This window comes from Mesoplodon densirostris, chromosome 6, assembly GCF_025265405.1.
Source record: "Mesoplodon densirostris isolate mMesDen1 chromosome 6, mMesDen1 primary haplotype, whole genome shotgun sequence".
Taxonomy (NCBI): Eukaryota; Metazoa; Chordata; class Mammalia; order Artiodactyla; family Ziphiidae; genus Mesoplodon; species Mesoplodon densirostris.
In genome coordinates, this window is record NC_082666.1 from 14,031,739 (window position 1) to 14,055,063 (window position 23,325).

A 23,325-nucleotide genomic window follows, 5' to 3' on the forward strand; every position below is an offset into this window, starting at 1 on the left:
GTATTTAGTGTCGTCAGAGTTTTGGATTTTGGCTATTCTCAGAGGTGTATAACCTATTTTTTCCACAATTTTATATTGCAAGCATTTCCTTCATGAATATCAGGTTTTTTGTTGTTGTTGTTTGTTTTTTTGTAAATTTATTTATTATTTTTGGCTGTGTTCGGTCTTCGTTTCTCTGCGAGGGCTTTCTCTAGTTGCGGTGAGCGGGGGCCACTCTTCATCGTGGTGCGCAGGCCTCTCACTGTCGCGGCCTCTCTTGTTGCGGAGCACAGGTTCCAGACGCGCAGGCTCAGTAGTTCTGGCTCACGGGCCTAGTTGCTTCGCGGCATGTGGGATCTTCCCAGACCAGGGCTCGAACCCGTGTTCCCTGCATTGGCAGGCAGATTCTCAACCACTGCGCCACCAGGGAAGCCCCCATGAATATCATTTTTTATAGATGTATAGTGTTCCAACATAGGGAGGGCATCACAGCACAAAGTATTTAACCTCTCCCTTACTGTTATCTGTTTATTTTTATATGTTTTGGCCGAGCCACTTGGCTTGTGGGATCTTAGTTCCCAGATCAGGAGTTGAACCCAGGCCCTCGGCAGTGAGAGCGTGGAGTCCTAATCACTGGACCGCCAGGGAATTCCCTGTTATCTGTTTAGATTTTCCTAATTTTCATTATTATCCATAACACTCTGATGAACATTTTCATACATAAAGCTTTATTTACATCTAATTGTTTATTTCTCTTCAATGGATTCTTTTTTTTTTTTTTTTTTTTTTTTTTTGCGGTACACGGGCCTCTCACTGTTGTGGCCTCTCCCGTTGCAGAGCACAGGCTCCGGACGTGCAGGCTCAGCGGCCACGGCTCACGGGCCCAGCCGCTCCGCGGCATGAGGGATCTTCCCGGACCGGGGCACGAACCCATGTCCCCTGCATCAGCAGGCAGACTCTCAACCACTGCGCCACCAGGGAAGCCCTTGAATGGATTCTTAAAAGTGGAAATAACGAGTCAAAGAGTACAAACACTTTTAAGGCTTCCTGGAAAGGTTGTATCATTTTACATTCTCATCAGTTATGTGAGGCATTCCCTTGCCAGCAACAAGTATTACCAGTTTTAAAAAATCCTTGCCAAATCAATAGGTTAAAAAAAATGGTAATTTATTGTCTCAGTTTGCAAATCTTTGATGACTTAAGTTGAATACACAGTGCTTTATGTGGCTCAGCCATTTGTATTTCTCTTTCTGTGACTCTGCTGAGCAGGCTTTGCTAATAGTGGCCCCAGTAACTAAAGTTGTCTACAGATGATGCCAAACCTTGCATCTGGCCGCATCTTATAGGAGCCCAGGCTCTGGCAGGATTAGAAATAGTCCATGACACAGACGTAGAGAATGGACTTGAGGACGTGGGGAGGGGAAAGGGTAAGCTGTGACAAAGTGAGAGAGTGGCATGGACATATATACACTACCAAACGTAAAATAGATAGCTAGTGGGAAGCAGCTGCATCACATGGGGAGATCAGCTCAGTGCTTTGTGACCACCTAGAGGGATGGGATAGGGAGGGTGGGAGGGAGATGCAAGAGGGAGGGAATACAGGGATATATGTATACATATAGCTGATTCACTTTGTTATACAGCAGAAACTAACACAACATTGTAAAGCAATTATACTCCAATAAAGATGTTAAAAAAAAAAAAAAAGTCCATGTCAGCACTGCTGTTTCAATGAAACCAGAAAGGGGAAAGTTTCTGTGTTTTATTGAAATCTGGAGATGAAGTCATTTTGCTGATTATATTATTATGCCTTCTTTCCTTACTCTCAAAGCTTCTCTTTTTTTTTTTTTTTTTTTTTTTTTTGTGGTACGCGGGCCTCTCACTGTTGTGGCCTCTCCCGTTGTGGAGCACAGGCTCCGGATGCGCAGGCTCAGCGGCCATGGCTCACCGGCCCAGCCACTCCGCAGCATGTGGGATCTTCCCAGACGGGGGCACGAACCCGTGTCCCCTGCATCGGCAGGCGGACTCTCAACCACTGCGCCACCAGGGAAGCCCTCAAAGCTTCTCTTTTCTTAAATGCTGCTCTAGCAGGAGGGTTAAATTTGGTGTATACCTGTTCTTTCTTTGTGTTCATTGAGCTCCTACTATGTGCAAGGCATAGTAGCTACGTAAATGGCCTTTGGAGTCTGGAGAAGAGCCTGGATTTTGGAGCTGGGCAGATGTTGGGCAAGTCCCTTAACCTCTCAGAGGCTCCGTTTCTCCTCCTTTCAATTACAGATGATAGTCCTACCTTTGGGGAATAAATGGGTTACGAATGCAAAACTCCTGGAACAGTGTCTGCCACATCATAAGGCCTTGTTTAGCTCAACATACAATTCACTTCTCTGTATTTGCCACTGTGCTAGGTGCCGAAGATACAAAGAGGAATCAGCCCTCTCTGCCCCCTGCTGTTCTGCACCTCCTCACCACCCCCCATTAAGTCCAGAGGCCCCGGATGCCATGGATGGGTTGACAGCTCTCTTTAGAGCCCTGGGCCTTAGCTGCAATTCTGGAGCCACAGGAAAAGTACCAAACGACATTCTGTTACGCAGAGAGTCATAGCTCTAATTTTTATTTTCTCTTTTCTTAAAATTATTTCATAAGCATTTTCCTTTTAGAGCAGAATTGTTAAGGGTGCCAGCTAGAGCCAGCCAGCCTCAGTTTGATTTCTGGCTCTATCATTTACTAAGTGACCTTGGGCAAGTTGCTTAACCTCCCTGTGGCCTAGTTTCCTTAACTGTAAAATAGGGATAATAATAGTACCTACTTCCTGGGGTTGTTCTTAGGATTAAACAAAAGAATTAATGTGTAGCTCTTAGTATAATGTCTAGTATGTAGTAAGAGCTCAATGGTCGATTATTAATATTCACTATAATGTCTTCATAGCCGCCCTTACAATGACTTTATATGATTAAATTGAAGAGATTTAATAACAACTTTCTCTGATTTGGATATTTGGAGCATTTCCAATTTTTAAACACAAAAATAAAATATTATTCCTAAGAAACAAACAAAAATGTTATCTTGCACTTTAGAGATAAAGGCAGAACAGGAAATTTAAGGATTAAATGTTGAGTGGATCAACGTTAATACACTTTAATCACCTTTCCAAAAAATTCCACATTTTCTATACTTATTACAGGGTAATTAACTTGTTTTAGAACCTATGGTGGGGGTGATCCCTGTCTGAGGCAGGGAGCTGGCCTGGATTACTTTGGCAAGGCCTTCTAGTCTTTTCTCTGTGATTCTTCAGGCAAAGAAGCTGCATCAGCTTTTCTCTCCTAGTGCCATTGAATCTCTGATACAGCACAGCTTAGGGCCAACCCAGCATTTTTCAGCTATCACTTGGGATATCTGGTAGGGTGACTGTCAGGCCATGTCACCTGATGGGGAAGTTGTTTCCGGTTGTGGTCCTTAGGCCAACAAGACTCAAAGTTAGGGGCTTCCCTGGTGGCACAGTGGTTGAGAGTCTGCCTGCTGATGCAAGGGACACGTGTTCGTACCCCGGTCTGGGAAGATCCCACATGCTGCAGAGCGGCTGGGCCCGTGAGCCATGGCCGCTGAGCCTGCGCGTCCGGAGCCTGTGCTCCGCAATGGGAGAGGCCACAGCAGTGAGAGGCCTGTGTACAGCAAAAAAAAAAAAAAAAAAAAAAAAAGACTCAAAGTTAGCACTGGTATAAATGAAATGAGCCTTCACAGATCGGACAACTTCTGTGTGCCAGGCTCTGTAAAAACATTCTCTTCAGGCCTCAGCTCAACTAAGTGAGACAGAATTCATTGGTCCCATTTTATAGATGAGGAAACTGAGGCTCAGAGTGGTGAAAGGTTTCTTTCAAGGTCACACAGCTGGTAGAATCATGACCCAGATCTGTCTGACGCTAAAGATACAAGCTCTTCCCAGGGCACCACAGGATCTCTTTTCAATTTAATTCAATTTAACCAGCATGGGTCAATGCTCACACATATTACCCCTTGCTAAGCACTGAGAACAGAGAGAACAGCCTAATGGGAGAGACAGACACAGAAATCACAAGTTCTAGTATTCCCGCTGATGCAAGCCTGTGAGAAGTAATAAAATCACGTGGGCAGTTCTATTTATCCTGTTGTATGTATTTCTGAAAGCCATCCTTAATCCTTTTAGGAAGAGGCAGGGGAGAGATAGATTGATAGATCAGGACTATAATCAATGAACAAACAAATGGCAGTGGGAAAATGGGGAGGGGGAGATTAATTCCCACTCAGAGATCCAGAAGAGTCTCTTAGAGGATATGGTATTTGGGTTGGGGTTTGAAGGGCTAGAAAGATTCAGCAAAAGAATATGGGAAAGAGGCATGACCTGTCCCCTTCCTTCTCCAAGAGAAGTAAAAACAGAATCTTGATTTGTGCTTCCTAAATATTGGTCTGAAACCAGAATTCTGAATTCTGAATGGTTCTGAAACCAGAACCCACACACAGCCCTCCCAGTTTGCCCCCTCCCCTTACATATATACATGGACCTACCAAGACACACTAATAGGTACTCACAAATGCAAAAACACACAGAAAATACACATAAAACACACATCAGTACACATGCAGATACTTAAAACATACAATACGCAAAAATAGATACTAGCTCCCATACTCATAAGCTCATACAAATACACATAATACTCATACACACAGACTCAAACATGTTTATGTTTTCATTACACAAGCACAAAACTATCCTCTCCCCACCCACTCCTCATGCAGGTAAAGAAATGCATTTTTAATTCACATATACACGGGTTCGCCTGCAAATCTCATCGCCCCGTTCTTGTTGGAGGCCAGTGACTAATGGGAAGCCATACACAAAGCGAGCATCACGCAGGGGAGGCCAGGAATGGGTTGGCGGTGGGGCTGGGATTAAGCCCTGTCAGATGACAAACGCGCCCTGCCCGGCTGCCACTAGAAGCTGCTGAGCCGAGGCTGCTGCGCCTGAGCGAGCTCTGAATCCTGGGCGATGGTGCGAGGCTGCGCACCGGAATTCCAGCTTTACACAGGGTTGAGTGTCACCCAGGGTCAAGCTCTGCTATCAGACCCACCCCAAGAGGCAGGCGGCTTTGGGTACACGCAGGGCTGCGGCATGGGTCTTGTCCTAACAGTACACTGAGTGTTAGTAAGCATAAATGAGGGTTTACTGTGGGCCAGGCACTGCGTTAAGCCCTTTCAATTCATTACTTAATTCTCACACCAGCTCTGTAAGAGGGGGATGGGGGCGTTGGGGGTGTTAGCTCTCTATCACCCCTTTTTAGAGGTGAGAATACTGCGCTCAGGCCACAAAGCCACTCAGCAGGAAACTTGGAGCTGGGGTTCAACCCCATCCGATCCCACTCTCCCGGGCGTTTTAGGGTAAAGTGTGCATGTGAGCCTGTCTCCCCCACTCAGGAAGCTTGCATCTCCGGCTCCTGACGGGTCTCTTAGAACCCCCGTCCTGCCAGGCACAGAGCCTAGCCCACTGCAGGTGTCTGATGAGGGCGTGGGTCTTGGTTCGGTGAGGTCCTCAACAAGGACCTCAGTTTCCCCATCTCTGAAATCGGAATGCAGCGCAGACCTCGCAGGGCCGAGGCCAGGTGCTCTCGGGCAGCAGAGGGAATGCTGGGCTCCACATCCTCGCTGCAGCCGCCCTCACCCATCGCTGGGGTTCCAGCTCCGTCTCCACCCGAGCCCGGGCGCGCTGCCGGCGCCCCATTGTTCAAGAGGGCGGGGAAGCTCTCAAGAGCGGACTCCCCGCTCCGGGTCGCGCTCGCCGCCCAGTGGAGCAGACGACTTGGCCCGGCTTCTGCCGCTCGGGGCGCGTCCTTTGTCTGCTCCGTGGCGCCCGGTGCCCGAGGCCCGCGCCCCACTCCTTGGGCAGACAAAGCCGTGTCTGCCGTTAGCCGGACCGGCTGGTGCTGTGCTCGCACCACCCTCTTCCCGCCTTAGCACCGCCCCCTCTCCTTGACGTCCTCTGATTGGCCCGCGGGGCCACAAAGAGGCCGGGAAGCGGGTGGGTCACGTGAGTTAGCCTGGCCTCCCATTGGTCGGGTCAGGCTGCCAATCGGGGAGGGCGGGCTGTCCTCGCACGGCCCGGTCGCTCCCTCCGCGCTGGGGCCCGCCCGCGGGGCCGGCCGCCTGTCAGAGGGAGGTGGCGATGGTGCGCCCGGTGGCGGTGGCGGCTGCGGCGGCTTCCCTGGTCCGAGTGCAGGGAGGAGAAGATGACTGACCGACCGACTGACTGAATGAATGAATGGCGAAGCCGAGCGCGCCATGAGGAGCCTGCCGAGCCTGGGCGGCCTCGCCCTGTTGTGCGCCGCCGCCGCCGCCGCCGCCTCAGCAACCTCAGCGGGGAATGTCACCGGTGGCGGCGGGGCCGTGGGGCAGGTGGACGCGTCGCCGGGCCCGGGGCTGGGGGGCGAGCCCAGTCACCCTTTCTCTAATGCCATGGCTCCCACGACCCAGGCCCAGAGGACCGGACCCCCGCGCGCTACCGTCCACCGAGCCCTGTCCTCTTCAGCCCAGCCCCTGGCAACCACCCCTTCTCGGGCCAGTGCCGGACCCGCTCCGACCACCTTTCGGGCGCCGCTCGGCTCCTCGCCGATCACACCTACTGCGGTGGAACGTACTCGGACCACCGCTCGGGCGACGACCAGACCCGCGCCGACCACCATCTCGACGACCACTGGCCCAGCGCCGACCACCCCAGTAGCGACCACGGTGCCGGCGCCCACCACTCCCCCGATTCCGACCTCCATTCTCCCCGGCGGCGGCAGCAGCAGCAGCGTCCCGCCCACCCCACCTGCCACCGAGGCCCCCTCGCCGCCTCCCCCAGGTGAGTCTCAGCGCTTCCTCGCCCGCCGGACCCTCCCAGCGGCTGCCAGTGCCTTTCCCCAGCCCTGGCCTCTAGCGTTGGGCTCTTGGCTGGAATGGATCATTTCTTGCCCCAAAGGTTCCCCAGATTTAGACTCTCAAGGGGAGGTCCAAGCTCCAGCTAGCCTGCCCCCCAGCCCCCAATCTGGAAAGTCTTTTGTCCCCCCCTTGGGCTGTGCTTCCTCGGGAGGGGGGCGGCTGCTGCGTGGAAAGGCATCGCACGTCCTTCCAAACAGGGCTCTCTGGCCTTTGTCAGGCTGAATGGGCGCAAACTTTTGCGTTCGGTTCGCTCACCTTGCCTCTCCGCCTGGGTGATTTGGGGAAGTTTGAAAGCCAGCCCAGTACCTTCTGAAGCCAACTGGTCAAAAACTGAGTCTAAGGGATTCCTCCTACAGCTCCACTTTCCTTGTTCATTTCTCCTTGTTTATATAAATATCAGATGTGCATGTGACAGGTGGAAAAGATATTGAGAGGATTTTGTTTACAAACAGTAGTACAGACCACTTGAGGCCAAAAAAAAAAGACATTGTAATCCATGTTTTCCCTGCAAATAAATAGATTCAGTAGGTCATTTGGGGCAGGTGTGTATCTAGGTTGAGCACATTTATAAATTAGGTTAAATCCCTTCCTTGCACCATTTTTTCCCCCTTCTTCAATTACAAGGTCAATATATTTGGACAAATACACATTTTAAGCAGGGATGCCGGCTTTTTCCCCCTTAAGGGGAATGTTCAGTTTTGCTGATGCTAATAAAAGCCAATTTCTGTCATGAGTCCTCGTAGAAAGCTCTTCTTCCTGCTGATTGAAGTCTTCAAGCAAAGTTAGAGACAACTTCTGTTCTTTCCCCCTTGAGATCTAAAGTGGGCCTGGAACTAAACAAATAAAACGTACCTTGTCAAGATGTTAGTCAAGAGTTTCTGAATTCCTTTGCTTTGAGTTGGGGTTTGATTTGTCCAAACCATTTTGTCTAGCTGTATTTTTATTAATGGATCTCTGACCTAATTCTTAGGCTCAGTGATTTACTGTGGAGTCAGGTATGGACTTTGGACTATAATTGAATTTGTAGAGAGTTTTCCCACATGATTATGAGCCTTAATACAGTCACATCTTGGATTTGAGCTTGGCATTGACATAAGAAGGAATGCAGATTATTCACCCATAAAAAGCCAAGTTTGTATTTCTTCCAGCTTCAAGGGCTGTACTAACTAGCTGGATTTTGACTGTAACCCTTTTTGGCCTTCCTATAGAGAGACTGATATATTACTGAGAGGCAGGAAGCATAGAGGTTGAGAGTATGGACTCTGGAGTCCATTCTTAGGTTTGAATCCTAGTTCTGCCCTTTATTAACTGTGTAATCTTGGGCGGGTCGCTTAACCTCTCTTCATCTGAGAAATGAAGATAATAATAGTGTTTAGCTCATAGGATGGTTGTGAAAATTAAATAATTTAGTACATTTATAAAGCTTAGAATAACCGTTCCCCGTGCAGAGTAAACAAGCACTGTGGGTGTGTGTGTTAGCTCTCCTTATGACTAGGTCTTCTTCTTCTTCTTTTTTTTTTTTTGTGGGATAGAAAGCATTTGAGAAACCTAGTAGAGACTTGTGGTGATTTTTATTTGTTTTAGTAAAATATAGTAGAAAAGGATGAATTAGATTTTCCGAAGTTTGAAGCACACCATAGTTTTATGTAGGAAGATTGCTTATTTTGAATGGTTAGTATATAATGTCTGTGTAATTGATGTTATTTTGCCTTAATAATTTTTGTATTGTTATTTTTAAATCACAAAGGTAACTTTTTCCTTTTTAAGTTGCTTTTTCATTGTGATAAAATATACATAACATAAAATTTGCCATTTTAACCATTTTTAAGTGTACAGTTTAGTGGTATTAAGTACATTCAAATTGTACAGCCATCACTACCATCCATCTTCGGGACTTTTTTATCTTCCCCAACTTAAACTCTGTATTCATTAAACAATAACTTCCCAACCCCATCGCCCTAATTCCTGGCAACAACCATTCTACTTCCTGTCTCAGTGAATTTGCCTACTCCAGGTTCCTCATACAGGGGAACTCATACGGCATTTGTCCGCAAAGGTGACCTTTACTTGCAAAACTTACAAAGAACCAGAAGTCTACAAAGGAAAGAGTGAAAGTCACTCCTTTACTGCCTCCCAGTTCCAGTCAGTTCCTAAAGGTCACTACTGTTAGCAGTTTGATCTTTTCTCAGACATTTTTCTAGGCATATATGAACATAAACACAGGGTTTTTAAAAATAGGTTTTAAAAACTCAAAATGAAATAATTATATATTAATTGTGTATGTTACATATATTAATTATATATGGTTATAGCAAGTCGTAGAGTTTTGCGACTTGCTGTATCCACTTAACTATGTATCATGGACTGTTTTTTTCATGTCAGTACCTAAGGTCTACCTTATTCTTTTCAGCAGTTGCATTTTTCGTTGTAAGTGTATACCATAACTTATTTAACCAATCCCTTGTTTATGGACACTTAGATTGCTTCTGGGCTTCACTTTAAAAAGCACAGGGAAGAATGTGTTCTTGGTCAGTCCATCACGTATATGTTATATTCTCTAATACTTTGGCTGGAGTTTTGTAGACTCCAAATCAGTTTCAAGAGAAGTAAAGCTGGATTGAGTAATATTTGCCATCTGAGCTGTTCAAGGCTTTTAGTAACTTCCATGGACTACCATATATCTATGTCTGTGGTGGTCTTTGAGCAACAGAAGTTTTAGAAGGATGTCCAATTTTTGTAGCTCTCCTGCGTTTTAAATTTTTCATAGCTTGTAGTTTTCTGTGAATTCACTATGGATTGCCCGTGTCTAGTTCTCAGAAGTTGAACTGCCTCTATGGGCCTACTGATGGGCAATTTTAGCTTTACAGTAATGTGATCGAGTATGGCCTTTCTATCTGAGCATGGGTTCTAGTCTACTTCAAACAGTAAACGCATCTCTTTGACAGAAGGAAAACTTCTAACTGAATTTGAGAGACCTAGTTAGGTTGGCAAAGTTGGATTCTCTGGCATTTGGGAAGACGGGTACAGGGTGTTTTATTTTAATGTTCCTGTAAGGACTGAACACCGTAGATAATATATTACGTGTTTGGATGGGTCTTCTAGCTGCTCTTTGAATTAATAAGAATTTCTTTCAAGGAGGTCTAGCTCAGAGCTCTTGCCTGCCCCTCAATTAGGGCTGTCTTTTGTTTGTAGGGACACTGATCTGCAAACTGAAACTAATTGCCCAGCAAGCAAGCATTTTCCTCCCACAGACCTGGCAAAACATTTGACTGATTGGTTGGCTGGGTAGAACATTTTAAGAAGGATGAAGGCAGAAGCTGTTGTACTAGAGAATAATAGTTATCAACAGTAAGAGGCCGAAGAGATGACAAATGTTTGATTTTTAAAATTATGGACCTTCAGGGCTAGATACGACTTTAGAAGCCACTGCGTCCTAATGTGGCTCTACATTGCTAGAAACACTTCCGTGGACTTAGCTGAAATATTTCTCACTGTGGTTAACACCAGCTGGTTCTGGCTCTGCCGTTTGGGGCCATACAGAACAAGTCAGCTCTCTCTGGGCCATGACAGTTCTTCAGGGATCTGCAGACAGTGATCATGTTCCCTCTGAGTCTGGACTAAATAACTTCAGCTCCCTCAACTGTTAATGTGAAATGGTTTCAGATTCCCTTACTATCCTGGTTACCCCTCTTCTGGACTTTTTCAGTTTTTCTGTGACTCTCCTGGAGTGTTGAGCACAGAGCTGAACGTATTGCTCCAGATGTGCTCTAACCAGCTCATAGTAGAGAAGGTGGTTACCTTGTTCTTTCTGGATGCTGTACTACTGTTGACGTAGTTAGTTCCTAATCACAGTAGCTTTTTTAGCAGCCACATTATGTAGTTGACTCATTGAGTCCATTAAGATAGTTAAGTCTTCTTTTTCTTCTTTTAAAGACACGGAGTCGATGAGTCTTTCTTCATTCTGGACTTGGAAACTCTTGTTATTTTCTTAAGTGTAAACGGAGACATTTGCCAAGCATGTAAGGATTTATTGTGTTAGATTCAACCCATCATTTTGGATCCCGAGTCTGTCAATGTACCCCACCCAGTTTATTCACATTCACCTACAGGGTGTTCCTATAGACAGATTCTAAGGACAAGTTAGGGCAGGTTGTTCTTACCTCATAGGGGAGAGTACATTTATGGATGATGAAACAGTTTGGAAGGGAAGGAATAATGATTTAGATTAGTTCTCAAGGGTCTCTTCCAGCTGTAAAGTTCTGTGATGATTTGGTACACATGATTCAGGGCACATGAATGCCCCCGAAATGAGCCTTAATCATTTATTTGTGATCTAATTTAAGAGAATAGGCTTTTTTTCAAGCAAGTCCTAGAATTTAGAGTTTGAAAGCTCTGACTACTATGGCATGTAAATAAAATATTGTGAACGGATTTTATTTGAAAGGAGCATTCTGGGAATTCAGGGCCCTCCTGCCTGTACTGGGAAATGTTTTCTTCATCCTAAAATTCTGTACAGCTAGGTTCAGGGTGTCATTTGCTTATGGTTATTTAAGAAGATACCATTCATTTTAAGGAAATAGAAATTGTTCAGGCTTCAAAGATAATGTATGTTCATCATCTTTTATCAAAAACCTGTGGGGCTGGGTGTGTTTCAGAATTTAGAATTTTTCAGATTTTAGGAAGTTAATAAATACACCCCAGTGAAGTCTAGGGCAGCATCCTGTAATCAAACACATGAAGATACTCGCAGCAAAATGCATGTATATTCACACTGAGTGGGTTTTTTTAAAAGCTATAAATAGCCTTGCATTTGTTCAGGTCAGGTTTTGCTGCCAAATGAATAACAGAAAAATTTTTGGTTTTTTGGATCTTCTGGTATTTACATCAGGTCTGAGGGACTGTGGACCACTGTAATAGTAATTGCAAGCACATATAGTACTTACTATGCTACAGGTACTGTTTTAAGTGCCTTACATACGTTACCTTACTTAATCCTCACAACATTTAGGTATAATCGAGTTAGGTACTATTACTATCTTCATTTTATAGATAAGGAAACTGAGACTCAGAGAAGCCTAGCTATGGTGGAGCCTGGATTCAAACCCAGCCTTTGTGGTTCCAGAATCCATATTATTGGCATTTAAAGAAATAGTTACATAGAGGATAAGAGAAGGAAACCATTTTGCTAAAAATATTTGCCCTTGGATACTAGTCTGAAAATTTTTCACCTGTTCTTTGGCATTTACTCTCTTCATTCTCTTGTGTGCTCTTTAGTCACCTCCTCAAAATTTCTGTTTTACAATGTTGTACAATTATAGCTCTAACTCTTCCTTTGATTAGGTTCTAATATGGTCTGCGATAGGGAGGATTGTCTGTAGTCTTTTTAGGGCTAGGCCCAGGGACGTCTCAAATTCACTATATCTTATTCCTGGCCTGAGTGCCTAGCTTTCTGCAGAAATTCCTTAGTCTGATTAGTTTCTGGAACAGCACAGTTAAACTCTAAAGCATTAGTTTCAAATCTACTGAATTATGTCCCCAGGAAGCCTTCTGGCTAGTTGAAAATTTACACATTGAAATAATCTAACTAGGTCTTTTTATCTTGATTTTTTATAAAGATCCATAAAATTAAAGTGAGCATTACTTTTCATCTCAGCATTTCTAAGCATGTATATATTAACTTCCAGACATCTTGGCACCCTTATAAAAAGAATAGAAGAAAAGTATCATGGTGCTGTTTTTACTGATGGGTAGATTATGGGTAGAGAGATTACTGCTCTAGGGCACTTAATAGATCAGAAGAGAATAGAAATATAAGATCTGTTTGGCTGAAAGACAGTGTTAGGTGATATTTTTAGTTAAAAATAGCTTTAATTCATGCTTTTTGCCTTGATCTTTATTTTTGTTTGTTTTCTTTAGATATAATATAAACATCTTTAATACTAATGTTGAGATTATTTTATAGGTATCTCTTCTTGGTCACTTATTCTTTTTTTCAAGTATGCGTTTTGGTTTATCTGTTTTTCACTAGAAACAGCTACCCTAACTGCACTGGTAACTTTGAAGGGAGATATTTTAAAAATTGTCATGAAAAAGATAAAGATTATGTCTGGATACATATGTGTTTGAATCACAGTGAAGGTTTACTCAGCTCTTTTTAACTGTGTCTTTTTAAGTACATGTGATAAATGTGTGTCAGAATAATCCCTCTAATAATGCCACTGTTCCACAGATAAGTATTACCGTCTGAAAAATCTTTCCCTATTACTTTTTCTTCCTTAAAATAAAATCTTCTGTTCTTCTTGCTCATTTTTTTTTTCACTTTAAGCTCCTCTGTATGTTCTTCTTACTCCTGTCTCTTATTCTGGGACCCATCCATTCTTTCATGTTCTTTAAGGAACCAAATTATCCTCTCAACTTAACAATTTCCCATTTGTCCTCCTTCAATGCCTCCTCAAAGCCTAATTCTTCCAAGAAGTCTTTCCAGGGGAACAAAAGGTCCTTGAAGACGTTCTGGTAACAGGGTGCACAGGGTTGAACACTTTGCACTCAGAACAAAACCTGTCTTTCTTTGTGACTTTGACTTTTTCCCTATGAATTTGTTTTTAAAGTCTGTTTAACTTAGATTATTAAGCCCACTTGATAAGAAAATGTCATAGTTTATACAATATTCAGGATATGGTGTTAATTCTTTCTTTTAGAAAAAAATGAAAGAAAAGATTTTCTTTTTGTTCTGGATATTCTTTATTGTCCAGTTTTTGTTTTTGTTTTTTTTCCTTCTCCTGAGGAAAATACAGAAAAAAAAAACCTGTCATAACAGAAGTTATCTGCCTCCAAAAAAAAAAAATCCAGTACTTTGAACAAGTAGCAGATTTCTTTTTCTATTTATGAATAATATGAGCTGTTTTTGTTGGGTAGGTGTATTTGGGCTAAACAGCAATATAAGAGGTTTAATTTGGTTGAGAAGCAAATATTTGATCTTTTGAATGATAGAATTTCCCCTGTAGAAATCTAATTAAAGTTAATAGTGAACAGAGTGCTTCTAATAATTAACAGGTATGCAGTGCTTTATGGTTTACAAGGTGCTTTTAGAATCTCTGAGACTTTGGCATCCATATTTTATAGATTTCTGGGTATTATATGAGTCAGTAAAACCTCAGATTCTGACCTCTGTTGGTACTTATGTTGGTGAATATAGACGAAAACTTTATAGGTTTTTGGTGGGTTTCACATTTGGTATTTTGTATTTCAAACTGTTGTCTTGGGGAACTAAGATCCCACAAGCCGCATGGTGTGGCCAAAAAAAAGAAATCAAACTGGTGTCTTTTCTTTTCCTTTTTATTTTATTTATTTATTTTTTTGTCTGCGTTGGGTCTTCGTTGCTGTGCATGGGCTTTCTCTAGTTGCCACCAGTGGGGGCTACTCTTCGCTGGGCACAGGCTTCTCATTGCGGTGGCTTCTCTTGTTGCGGAGCATGGGCTCTAGGCCCGCGGGCTTCTGTAGTTGTGGCACGTGGGCTCAGTAGTTGTGGCTCACGGGTTCTAGAGCGCAGGCTTAGTAGTTGTGGCTCACGGGCTTAGTTGCTCCGCGGCATGTGTGATCTTCCCCGGCCAGGGATCAAATCTGTGTCCCCCGCATTGGCAGGCAGATACTTAACCACTGTGCCACCAGGGAAGTCCCAAACTGTTGTCCTTTAAGTTTATTTTGTTGAATGTAAATCTTTGACTGGTTTAACTGTCCATATTTACGGGATGGAAAAATAGCATTTGGGGAAGAGGATTGTTTACTTTATATTTTATTTCCTAAGTACTATATGGGGCTGAATGTTATGGAAAGAGCCCAGTAATTGAAAGTAAATGGTGATGGAGGTAGCAACGCAAACTACAGAACTTGACTGGGAGAACTCATGTAAATTTCATTTCTTCAGATGGAAATATTACTTACTTCTTTCCTAGTGTAGGAATCTGTTTGGAATTATTTTAACATACTTGTTCTGTTGCCTCAAATCAGTGTGAGTAGCAAAGGAACTTGGTACTCTTTCACCTCTCATTACCAATCTAATATTTAACACTCTGGGAGGAAAGGTAATTAATGTTAACTGAGCACCTATTATATGCCTAGTTACCTACCAGGATTTTTTTTTTTACTTACATCATGTTATTTAATTCTTAGACAAAGCAGTAGTTAAATATTATTATCCTTACTTTATGGGTGGCAAATACTGAGATTCAGAAAGAGAAAGCAGCTTGCTCAAACTGTCAGGCTTACGAAGTCCATGAGGGCAGGGACTTCTGTTTGTTCTGTTCACAATTGTATCCCCAGCGTCCAGCCCAAAATAGATTCTGAATAAAAATTTAAGGATTGAATGAGTGAAGAAGAAGGAGTGGTTTGTAGCTACACTAGATGTGTAGTGTATTCTTGAGGAAAATAATGTAATCTCATGGCCTTTTCCTTAGTTGAGAAATGAACTTTTCTCCTTTTCTCCATTACTCATAGGAATAGTATGAGAACCTACTTAGGCAAGTGGAGTTCTTTGAGATCTAGCAAATTACATTAATTATTCATTTGTTGTTACATAACTTTGTCCCTTCTATTTTTCTTAAAGGAAGAACAGCAATATACAGATGTACATCTGATGCCTTTTGTAGAAAAAGTAGCTAAAGTTGGAAAAGCAGAGCCCTTGTATGTAAGACATGGGACCCTAAGGTCTTTCACAGTTCTCTTACTGGTTCTGTAATCTTGGGCAAGTAATTTCATCTGTAAAATGAGAGAGGCTAGATTTGTTGTTTCTAAACTGTATTATTTGGGAAGCCAGGGTTCCTTAGATGTGTTTGGGAGCCAGTATAGGGACTCAGGAGGCCAAGTGGGTCTACTTCTGGGCCCTCCACCCCCACCTTCACCTCACACCCCCGCATCACCGCCCACACTTCAATCAGCTCCACTCTCATCTGGTTTATATATTGGGTTTGTTTTTTTCAGTAGAGATATTTGAAATAGGAATTTTTCTACTCTAAAATTCTATGATAAAGAAATTATGGTAATCTCTGAACTATTATGCATCTATTAAAATGCTTACATTATGTTAAGTAGCAGTATACATAGAGGGAGAGAAATACACCAAAATATTAAGTGGCTAAAGCTAAGTAATGGGATTATGGGTCTTTTTAATTTCCTTCTCTGTGTTTCTTTGTATTTTCCAAGTTTTTTTTTCAATGAATGTATCCAATTTTAATTTTACAGTCATAAATATAAATGTATAGTGTGAAAAAATGAATAAAAAGTTATGATAAGCTTGATAAGCCTCCACTTATATGAGACCAACTCAGGCGATATTACCCTGGGCCACTTTCTAATTTCTGCGATTGATTCACCAGTTTTGATCTGCATCAGAGATATTTGCTTAGTCTCAGTGAGTTGTGGTTCTGAAGAAAGGAGATTTGCTGAAGACAATACCCAAGAAAGGAAACTGTTCCTGACACCTGACAAATCAGGGTAGTGAAGACACATCTAAGATTTGGTACCTTTAGGGAAGGTTTAACTGAGATCTTAGCAGAGGCTGAAAACAGAGCTGATTCTTTATCCATTTCATTCTGTCTAGGGAATTTTTTTTTTTTTTTTTTTTTGCGGTACGCGGGCCTCTCACTGTTGTGGCCTCTCCCGTTGCGGAGCACAGGCTCCGGACACGCAGCCTCAGCGGCCATGGCTCACGGGCCCAGCCGCTCCGCGGCATGTGGGATCTTCCCGGACCGGGGCACGAACCCATGTCCCCTGCATCGGCAGGCGGACTCTCAACCACTGTACTGCCGGGGAGGCCCTGTCTAGGGAATTTAAAGCATGAACTTAAAAGTTAATTAAAGTAGCTTTTTGAAATAAATCTTGTTTAAATTGTGCAGAATTTGAATTCATGACATTGTTCACAGCCTTTACTAATAGATGGTCTTTGGTTATCTCGTCCTTTAAAGATACAGAGCTCCCCAAGGTTTGGTTTCAGTCTATCCATATGTTTTGCAATTAGATCAGATGGGATTGCTTTAATACTGGTAATACAACAGCTGTTCTATATGATATCCTTGCCAGGGAGACAGCTAAGGTCTGAGGGAAGGGGAAATATATTCAGTTGGAAAAAGGAATGTATTCTGCCTAGTCACAGGGAAAATGATAAGGGGTAGGAATGTTTTCAACCTGGCTGGAGAACGTTAAATAACCTTTGTTTAGTAAATTTTACACTCTTTAGATAACTGATTTTGGAAACTTTTGTTTCAGTCTTGCATGCTTCCTAGAAACTGGCGTATCACCAGGGATCTTATTAGATTTTTATTGTTTAGTTTGTATTTGATGTATGTGAGCAAAAAGAAGAGGTTAGGAGTAACACTGTTAATTGTAAGGAGAACATCGTATTCTCTCGTTCCTTTTAATTTTGGAAATGGTCTTTAAAAGTGAAATTCCTCTAAACATATTCTAGGGAAAGTTGTCTCCTCTGAAGGAAATTGCATGAACCGAGTAGCTTTTAGGTTCTCTTCAGTCCTCTCTGCTGTTTATAGGGATGAAATGGCAGTTTGGGAAGGGTTAACGGTAATAATGAGGGAAAAGATGGAATGCTTCGTATTCCAACGTATTTATCCTGTTTTATATCTATTGAGGCTTGATTAGAGGAAGACTTTGGGCTTTTTTTGCTGTAGATTTCTCATTTGACTTCATATTCCTTATAACACTACAGCGTGTTTTGATTACCTGTTCTATATGAACTGCTTTAACAAGGTAACCCCACCATCCCTTGATGTGTGGGTGAATGAATGGTTATAGAGTGTACCAAAACCACAAAGCAAGCTAGCTGTTGGGTATTTATTATTATACTGAATTGTTGGTGTATTGCCTACAAACCTATCCTGTTCAACTGGTTTTAGTTTTTAAGTTAGTTTGTTGCTTCAACTTGTCCACAAAGGCAGGGCTGAATGGTCCAGCTAATCAGTGGAATAGCAGTCAGAAGAAATAAATTCCAGTCTTTCTTTTCATTCACTTTGTAAGTTCCGGAGCACATTTTTTTTTTAATGGCTCTGTGACTTAGTTTCTCTGACTATAAAATGAGACCTGTTACATGCACAGACACAGGGCAAGTCACGTAATCTCCCTGGGCTTCTATACTGTTGTCAGTAACATGAGTATAATAGTACCAACCTAATAGGGTTCTTGAGTGTTGACCTAGAATTCAAACCCAGCTCTGGCTGACTTAAAAGTCTGTGTTTTGCTTTTTTTTTTCTTTTGACTAAACTGTGCTGCATTGCCAAAGCAGATGGGAGTAGCAGAAAATGAAATGAAGCATTCAGTGGTTACAGAGCACATTTTGGGTTCCATTTTTGTTGCCTTCCCTAGCCTCCCAGAGCCTCCACCAGCAAGCCCATACATTGTCCTTCTCAGCGCTTGTTCTGAATTACACAGTTTTGACTCAGCTTTGATTTCAGTAGCTGCTGTGAAAATCAAAATTAGATCAAAGAGTGTTTCTCAGAGGTAGATATGGGTGTGGAGTGCAGGTAGGGAGAGGAGATAATGGTAGAAATTAGATGAGGGTAAGCAGGTAGACTACATGTAAATGTAAAGCATAACCGAACAGTAACTATGAGATTGTCTACTCAGCGCCAGAAGGATCGGGGCTAACAGAGACAATGTGATGCTTATTAGCATTTGGCAAGAAATACCACACACTGCAAAATGATAGTATTGATTGTTCTTGACTTGACAATGAAACCTTTCATCTTTAACTTAATATGGACTCTAGATGAAGATGCTGGTGCAAAACAACATGTTGTAAAAAGTGGCAGGTGATATTTGATTATACAAAAGTCATTGAAGAATCTCAGACTTGCAAATGTGATTCATACTTCTGCCAGTCACCCGAGGATGCATTCCCCGTCCCCATTTTATAAACTTCCCTCCTCACTGAAGGGCTACTTGTCTCTCATATCGGACAAGGAGAAGCTATTATTTCAAGTATAGAACCAACCTCTTCTGATCCAGTTGCAAACATATTGACAGATGATATACACAATGTTGGAGGATTTGATTTAGAATCAAATAGCTTCAGTTTGTATGGCATCAGGACTCAACAGTAACAATGTATAATATATTATGACATCCTGCAAGTGCACAAGTACCGTGGTCAAGTGCAACTATATAACTATAGCTGTGGAGAATACACATATAGCGCAAAACCTGGTCACATCAGTCTCCTAGTTAATAATTTAATACAATATTTATACTTAAGATAATTCTCCTATGTGTTCACCATGAGTGACCCCAGTGCGTAAGGCTCAAGTTTCCCAATGTGATTTAAAACTTCTCTGTAATCTGTCTCCGCCCTCATTTCTTACCACCCCTCTCCTTGTGCTTTAAACTCCAACAGAATCAGATTGCTTGTATTTACCCCCAAATATCATGGTTATTACATCATAAATATTACTAATAAAACAATTATCTGTGGAGGTTTTACTCTGTGTGAGATACTAAGAGCTTTAAATGAATTATCATCACCTTGTTTAATTCTCAAAAAACCTATAATAAATATGTATTATTATCTCCATTTTACTAAGCAGGAGTTGAGGTTTGAGAGTTTAAATACATTGAATTAGGTCTCACAGCTAGTAAAATGTAGAACCTTGATTCACATTTAGATCTCTCTAGCCTGAGAGGCTCCTCTCTTAATCACTAAGCTAACTGGCCTCTCGTTTACTTTGCTTCTGCTCCTCCCTCAGCCTGGAATGCGCTTCTCTTCAGTTTTAATACAGGCCTTAAAACAGAAATGAATGCTTGTTGATGTAATCAGAAATGGACTTTACTAAAAGATTGTTAAAGAGTTCACAGAATCTCCAGGGGAACCAAGTTCAGGACATGGAGCTAGAGATAAGGCCCAGTCATACACAGAGAGGTGCACTGAATATGCCACCGCCATCACCACTGAGCATTAGATGCTCTAGTTTTGCACCATCAACATTCCTAACACTGGGTACTGGATGCAATAGCAAGTACTATTGCCACTTGTCATACTGCAGCCATCACCCCCTCTGCCACCAGAGAAGGGCCTCATGCTCATTCCTTAGGATCATTAGTTTCTAATTACAAGCCAGGTGAGGGTGCTTGTGCTTACTGGGGCCTCAATCACTTGCTCGTGCCCTGGATGTAGGGGAGGCAGGGAAAACAATAATCTGGCATTGTGAACCTTTGTGGTGGGATAGCAAGCCTTAAAAGATGGAGAATTTCCCAGTATACGAAGGAATTAGCAGGATGCCAAAAAGAATGACATATGTCTACCATATCCCTTTCTTTTACCTGAGAAACTTATTTGTCCTTGAGAAACATCATCCATGCAGCCTCCCATACTGTTTTACCTTATACATTCTAATATTACTGTACATATTTTTTGATTACTTGCTTTTTAAGGATTCTTGTTTTAAGTATTACTTGTTAATGTAACTGACTCCTCTGTAACCTACTCTCAAGTAGCTCATAGGCTGTCTTACTGATGTTTGTACTGTCTAACATCTGCCTACCTAGGATAGTGTTCAGCATTCAGCACATAGGAAGTACTCAATAAAAAGCTGAACTGAATTGAGGCATAAATCCTCCTTGCCCACCACCACTAGAATGTAAGTTCCACAAGGGCAGGGATGTTTGTATTTGTCTTTCTTTCTGTTTTTTTTTTTTTTTAAACCACTGTCTCCCCAGCACCTAGATTAATTACTAACATATGCTGGGACCTCAGCAAGTGTTTATAGAATAAATGAATATTCCTAAATAGTACATTCTTTATTTCTGGGAATGGTGCTGTCAGAAAATCCTTTGAATGTGAATGGCAGATTCAAAGCACTCTATCATAATTTACAACTAGACCACATATAGTATGAAGCCAGAAACTGCCTTGTTCATCTCTAGTTACCTCTTGCTCCTATCCAGAAGCATAACCAGAAAAGGGCAGTTAGGAATTCTTTCCCAGACCTACCACCATAGTCACTAGCCACAAAAATGGCCTAAAGTACCATACCTGCTTGACATGAAATCTTTTTTGTCTCCTTTTGTATAACCAACTATGTCTTGATAGATGCAGTCTATTCTGGGAAGAAAAGGCTTTTAGGCAAACTGTCTTGTATGCTGTTTTAAAAAGTTTAATAACCTAGGGTGGTAGCATTTCATTTTGAAGAAATGAAGACCCATAATTGTGGAATGATTTATACACGGGTAGTGGAGTGGCAGAGATGTACTATATGTAGACCAGAGTTCTGTAGCTTTTAGAGGTTAGCTTTTTGGAGGGACACAAGCATAATTATGTCAAGCTGAAAGAGAACTTTTGTTCAAGCGAACTGAAGAATTATTGTTATGTGGTAACTATCAGCTCTGGAGCCAGGTTTGAATAATTTTTCTACCACTTACTTATTGTGTGACCTTGGGATGTGTCTCAATTTCCTCATCTGTAAAATGGGCATAATAATAGCATCTACCTCACAGGGTTATTACAAGGATTAAATGATAACATATGTGAAGTACTTAGACTGCCTGGCATAAGTAGGCCTTCTAAATATTAGCTGTTCTTTTCATTTTTATATTTTGAATACCCATTTACTTATTGGAATGCTACTCACAATCTTTTTAATTCTTCACTACCGCTAATCCTCTCCATTCTGAATTAGTAGTATCACCCCATTTTACAAAGAACCTGAGTTTGAGATGAGGTTAAGTTGTTTGCTCAATAGTCACAGAGCTTGGAAATACTAGTTAGCTGGAATTCAAACCAAGATCTCTCCTTTTTGGAAGCGCTTTCTATCATGGCAAAATAGTATGCTAAAAGTAGATTGTGCTCTATTATATCCTTCTAACCCCTGTTAGTTTTTGTTTGTTTGTTTGATTGATTGTTTTTTGGCCGCACCGTCTGGCATGCGGGATTTTAGTTCCCCAACCAGGGGTCGAACCTGTGCCCCCTGCAGTGGAAGCATGGAGTCCTAACCACTGGGCCACCAGGGAAGTCCCCGTAACTCCTGTTAGTTTTTTTTTTTTTTTTTTTCTTTTTGCGGTATGTGGGCCTCTCACTGTTGTGGCCTCTCCCGTTGCGGAGCACAGGCTCCGGATGCGCAGGCCCAGCGGCCATGGCTCACGGGCCCAGCCGCTCCGCGGCATATGGGATCCTCCCAGACCGGGGCACGAACCCGTATCCCCTGCATCGGCAGGCGGACTCTCAACCACTGCGCCACCAGGGAGGCCCTCTCCTGTTAGTTTTAATGCCTCTTTTTTCCCCCTGCCACCTTCACTCACTTTCCTGACTTGTAGTCATTGTTTTTCTGTCCATACCGTAGGTCTGTGTACTGCCCTCTTTGGTGGTCTTCTTGATTCTTTTTGTAGTAGAAAGTATGTATTTTATTTGAAAGATCAAAGCATATCCTCACATACTACTATGACTGTTCATTTTAATTTCACTTTCATTTTTTTGTTAGCTTAATTGATCTGTACAGTGGATTGTTGCCAGGAAAGAAGACGTAGTGTTATGAGTCAGATGAGTAATTTTATACATTAGCCAGGGTGGCGTTTAAGGACAAATAGAATACGCCCAACTGAGGGCCATTTCAGCTGGTGCAACAGGTGAAACACAAGATTGTCAGAAACAGAGACAGCAACAAATAATGATATTGAGTTGCTACAAAAGCTTTGCAGCCTAGTAAAGTACTTTTCTGTGCATTAATCATTGTTTAACTTGTGCATTAAACTTCTATTGAGAAATTAGAAATGGACTCCAGACATTTGTTGCAAAAAAAAAAGTTTACTTAAACTTAGTTTGAGAGAATTCTTTTTCTTAGCATATGATCTTTCTTGTTAACAACAGCCGTTTTAACAATTTATCAGAAAGTAAGCATTTCTCTTTGCTGTATTTCTTTTGGTTGATAATCTCATACAATAGATCACTCGGTTAGAAAATCAGTGATTAAGTAGTCTTCAGGGAATAAAGCCCCAAGTGTCACAAGCTGTTACTTTGTACTTTCTTATTGCTTAACCAATCTGCAATGGTATCTTCCTCTTTCTTTTCTTTGCTTCCTTTCTTCCCTCCCTCCCTCCCTCTCTCTCTCTCCCCCTTTCTTTTTTTCCTTCCTTTTCCTTCCTTCCTCCCTCCCTCCCTCCCTCTCTCTCTTTCTTCCTCCTTTCCCCTCCCTCCCTCCCTTCCTTCCTTCCTTCCTTCTTTCCTTTCACTGTTAATCAGACAAGATTTCAGATCCTTTTTCACTTGGTTTTTGTTTGGGGGGTGGGGGGGTCTCACCACGCTAAAACTGGCCTTCACCTGTGTTTCACTAGATGGTTCAGCTTAAGACATTGCATTCACTTTTATTTAAGTAATAGGGAAAAGGGTATGCTTTTTAAAAAAAATAATTA

At 42.3% G+C, this 23,325-nt stretch overlaps 1 protein-coding gene across 2 annotated transcripts in view; it reads left to right on the forward strand.

Annotated features, from left to right (window-relative positions):
* Window positions 1-6,132: 6,132 nt before the first annotated feature.
* The window catches only part of MEGF9 (multiple EGF like domains 9), an 82,275-nt gene continuing 65,082 nt past the window's right edge, over window positions 6,133-23,325 (forward strand). For both annotated transcript variants that reach the window (XM_060101930.1, XM_060101932.1), the window contains exon 1: window positions 6,133-6,850. In XM_060101930.1, the coding sequence (XP_059957913.1) occupies window positions 6,265-6,850 (586 nt within the window). In that variant the 5' untranslated portion in view covers window positions 6,133-6,264. The remainder of the gene's footprint in view (window positions 6,851-23,325) is intronic.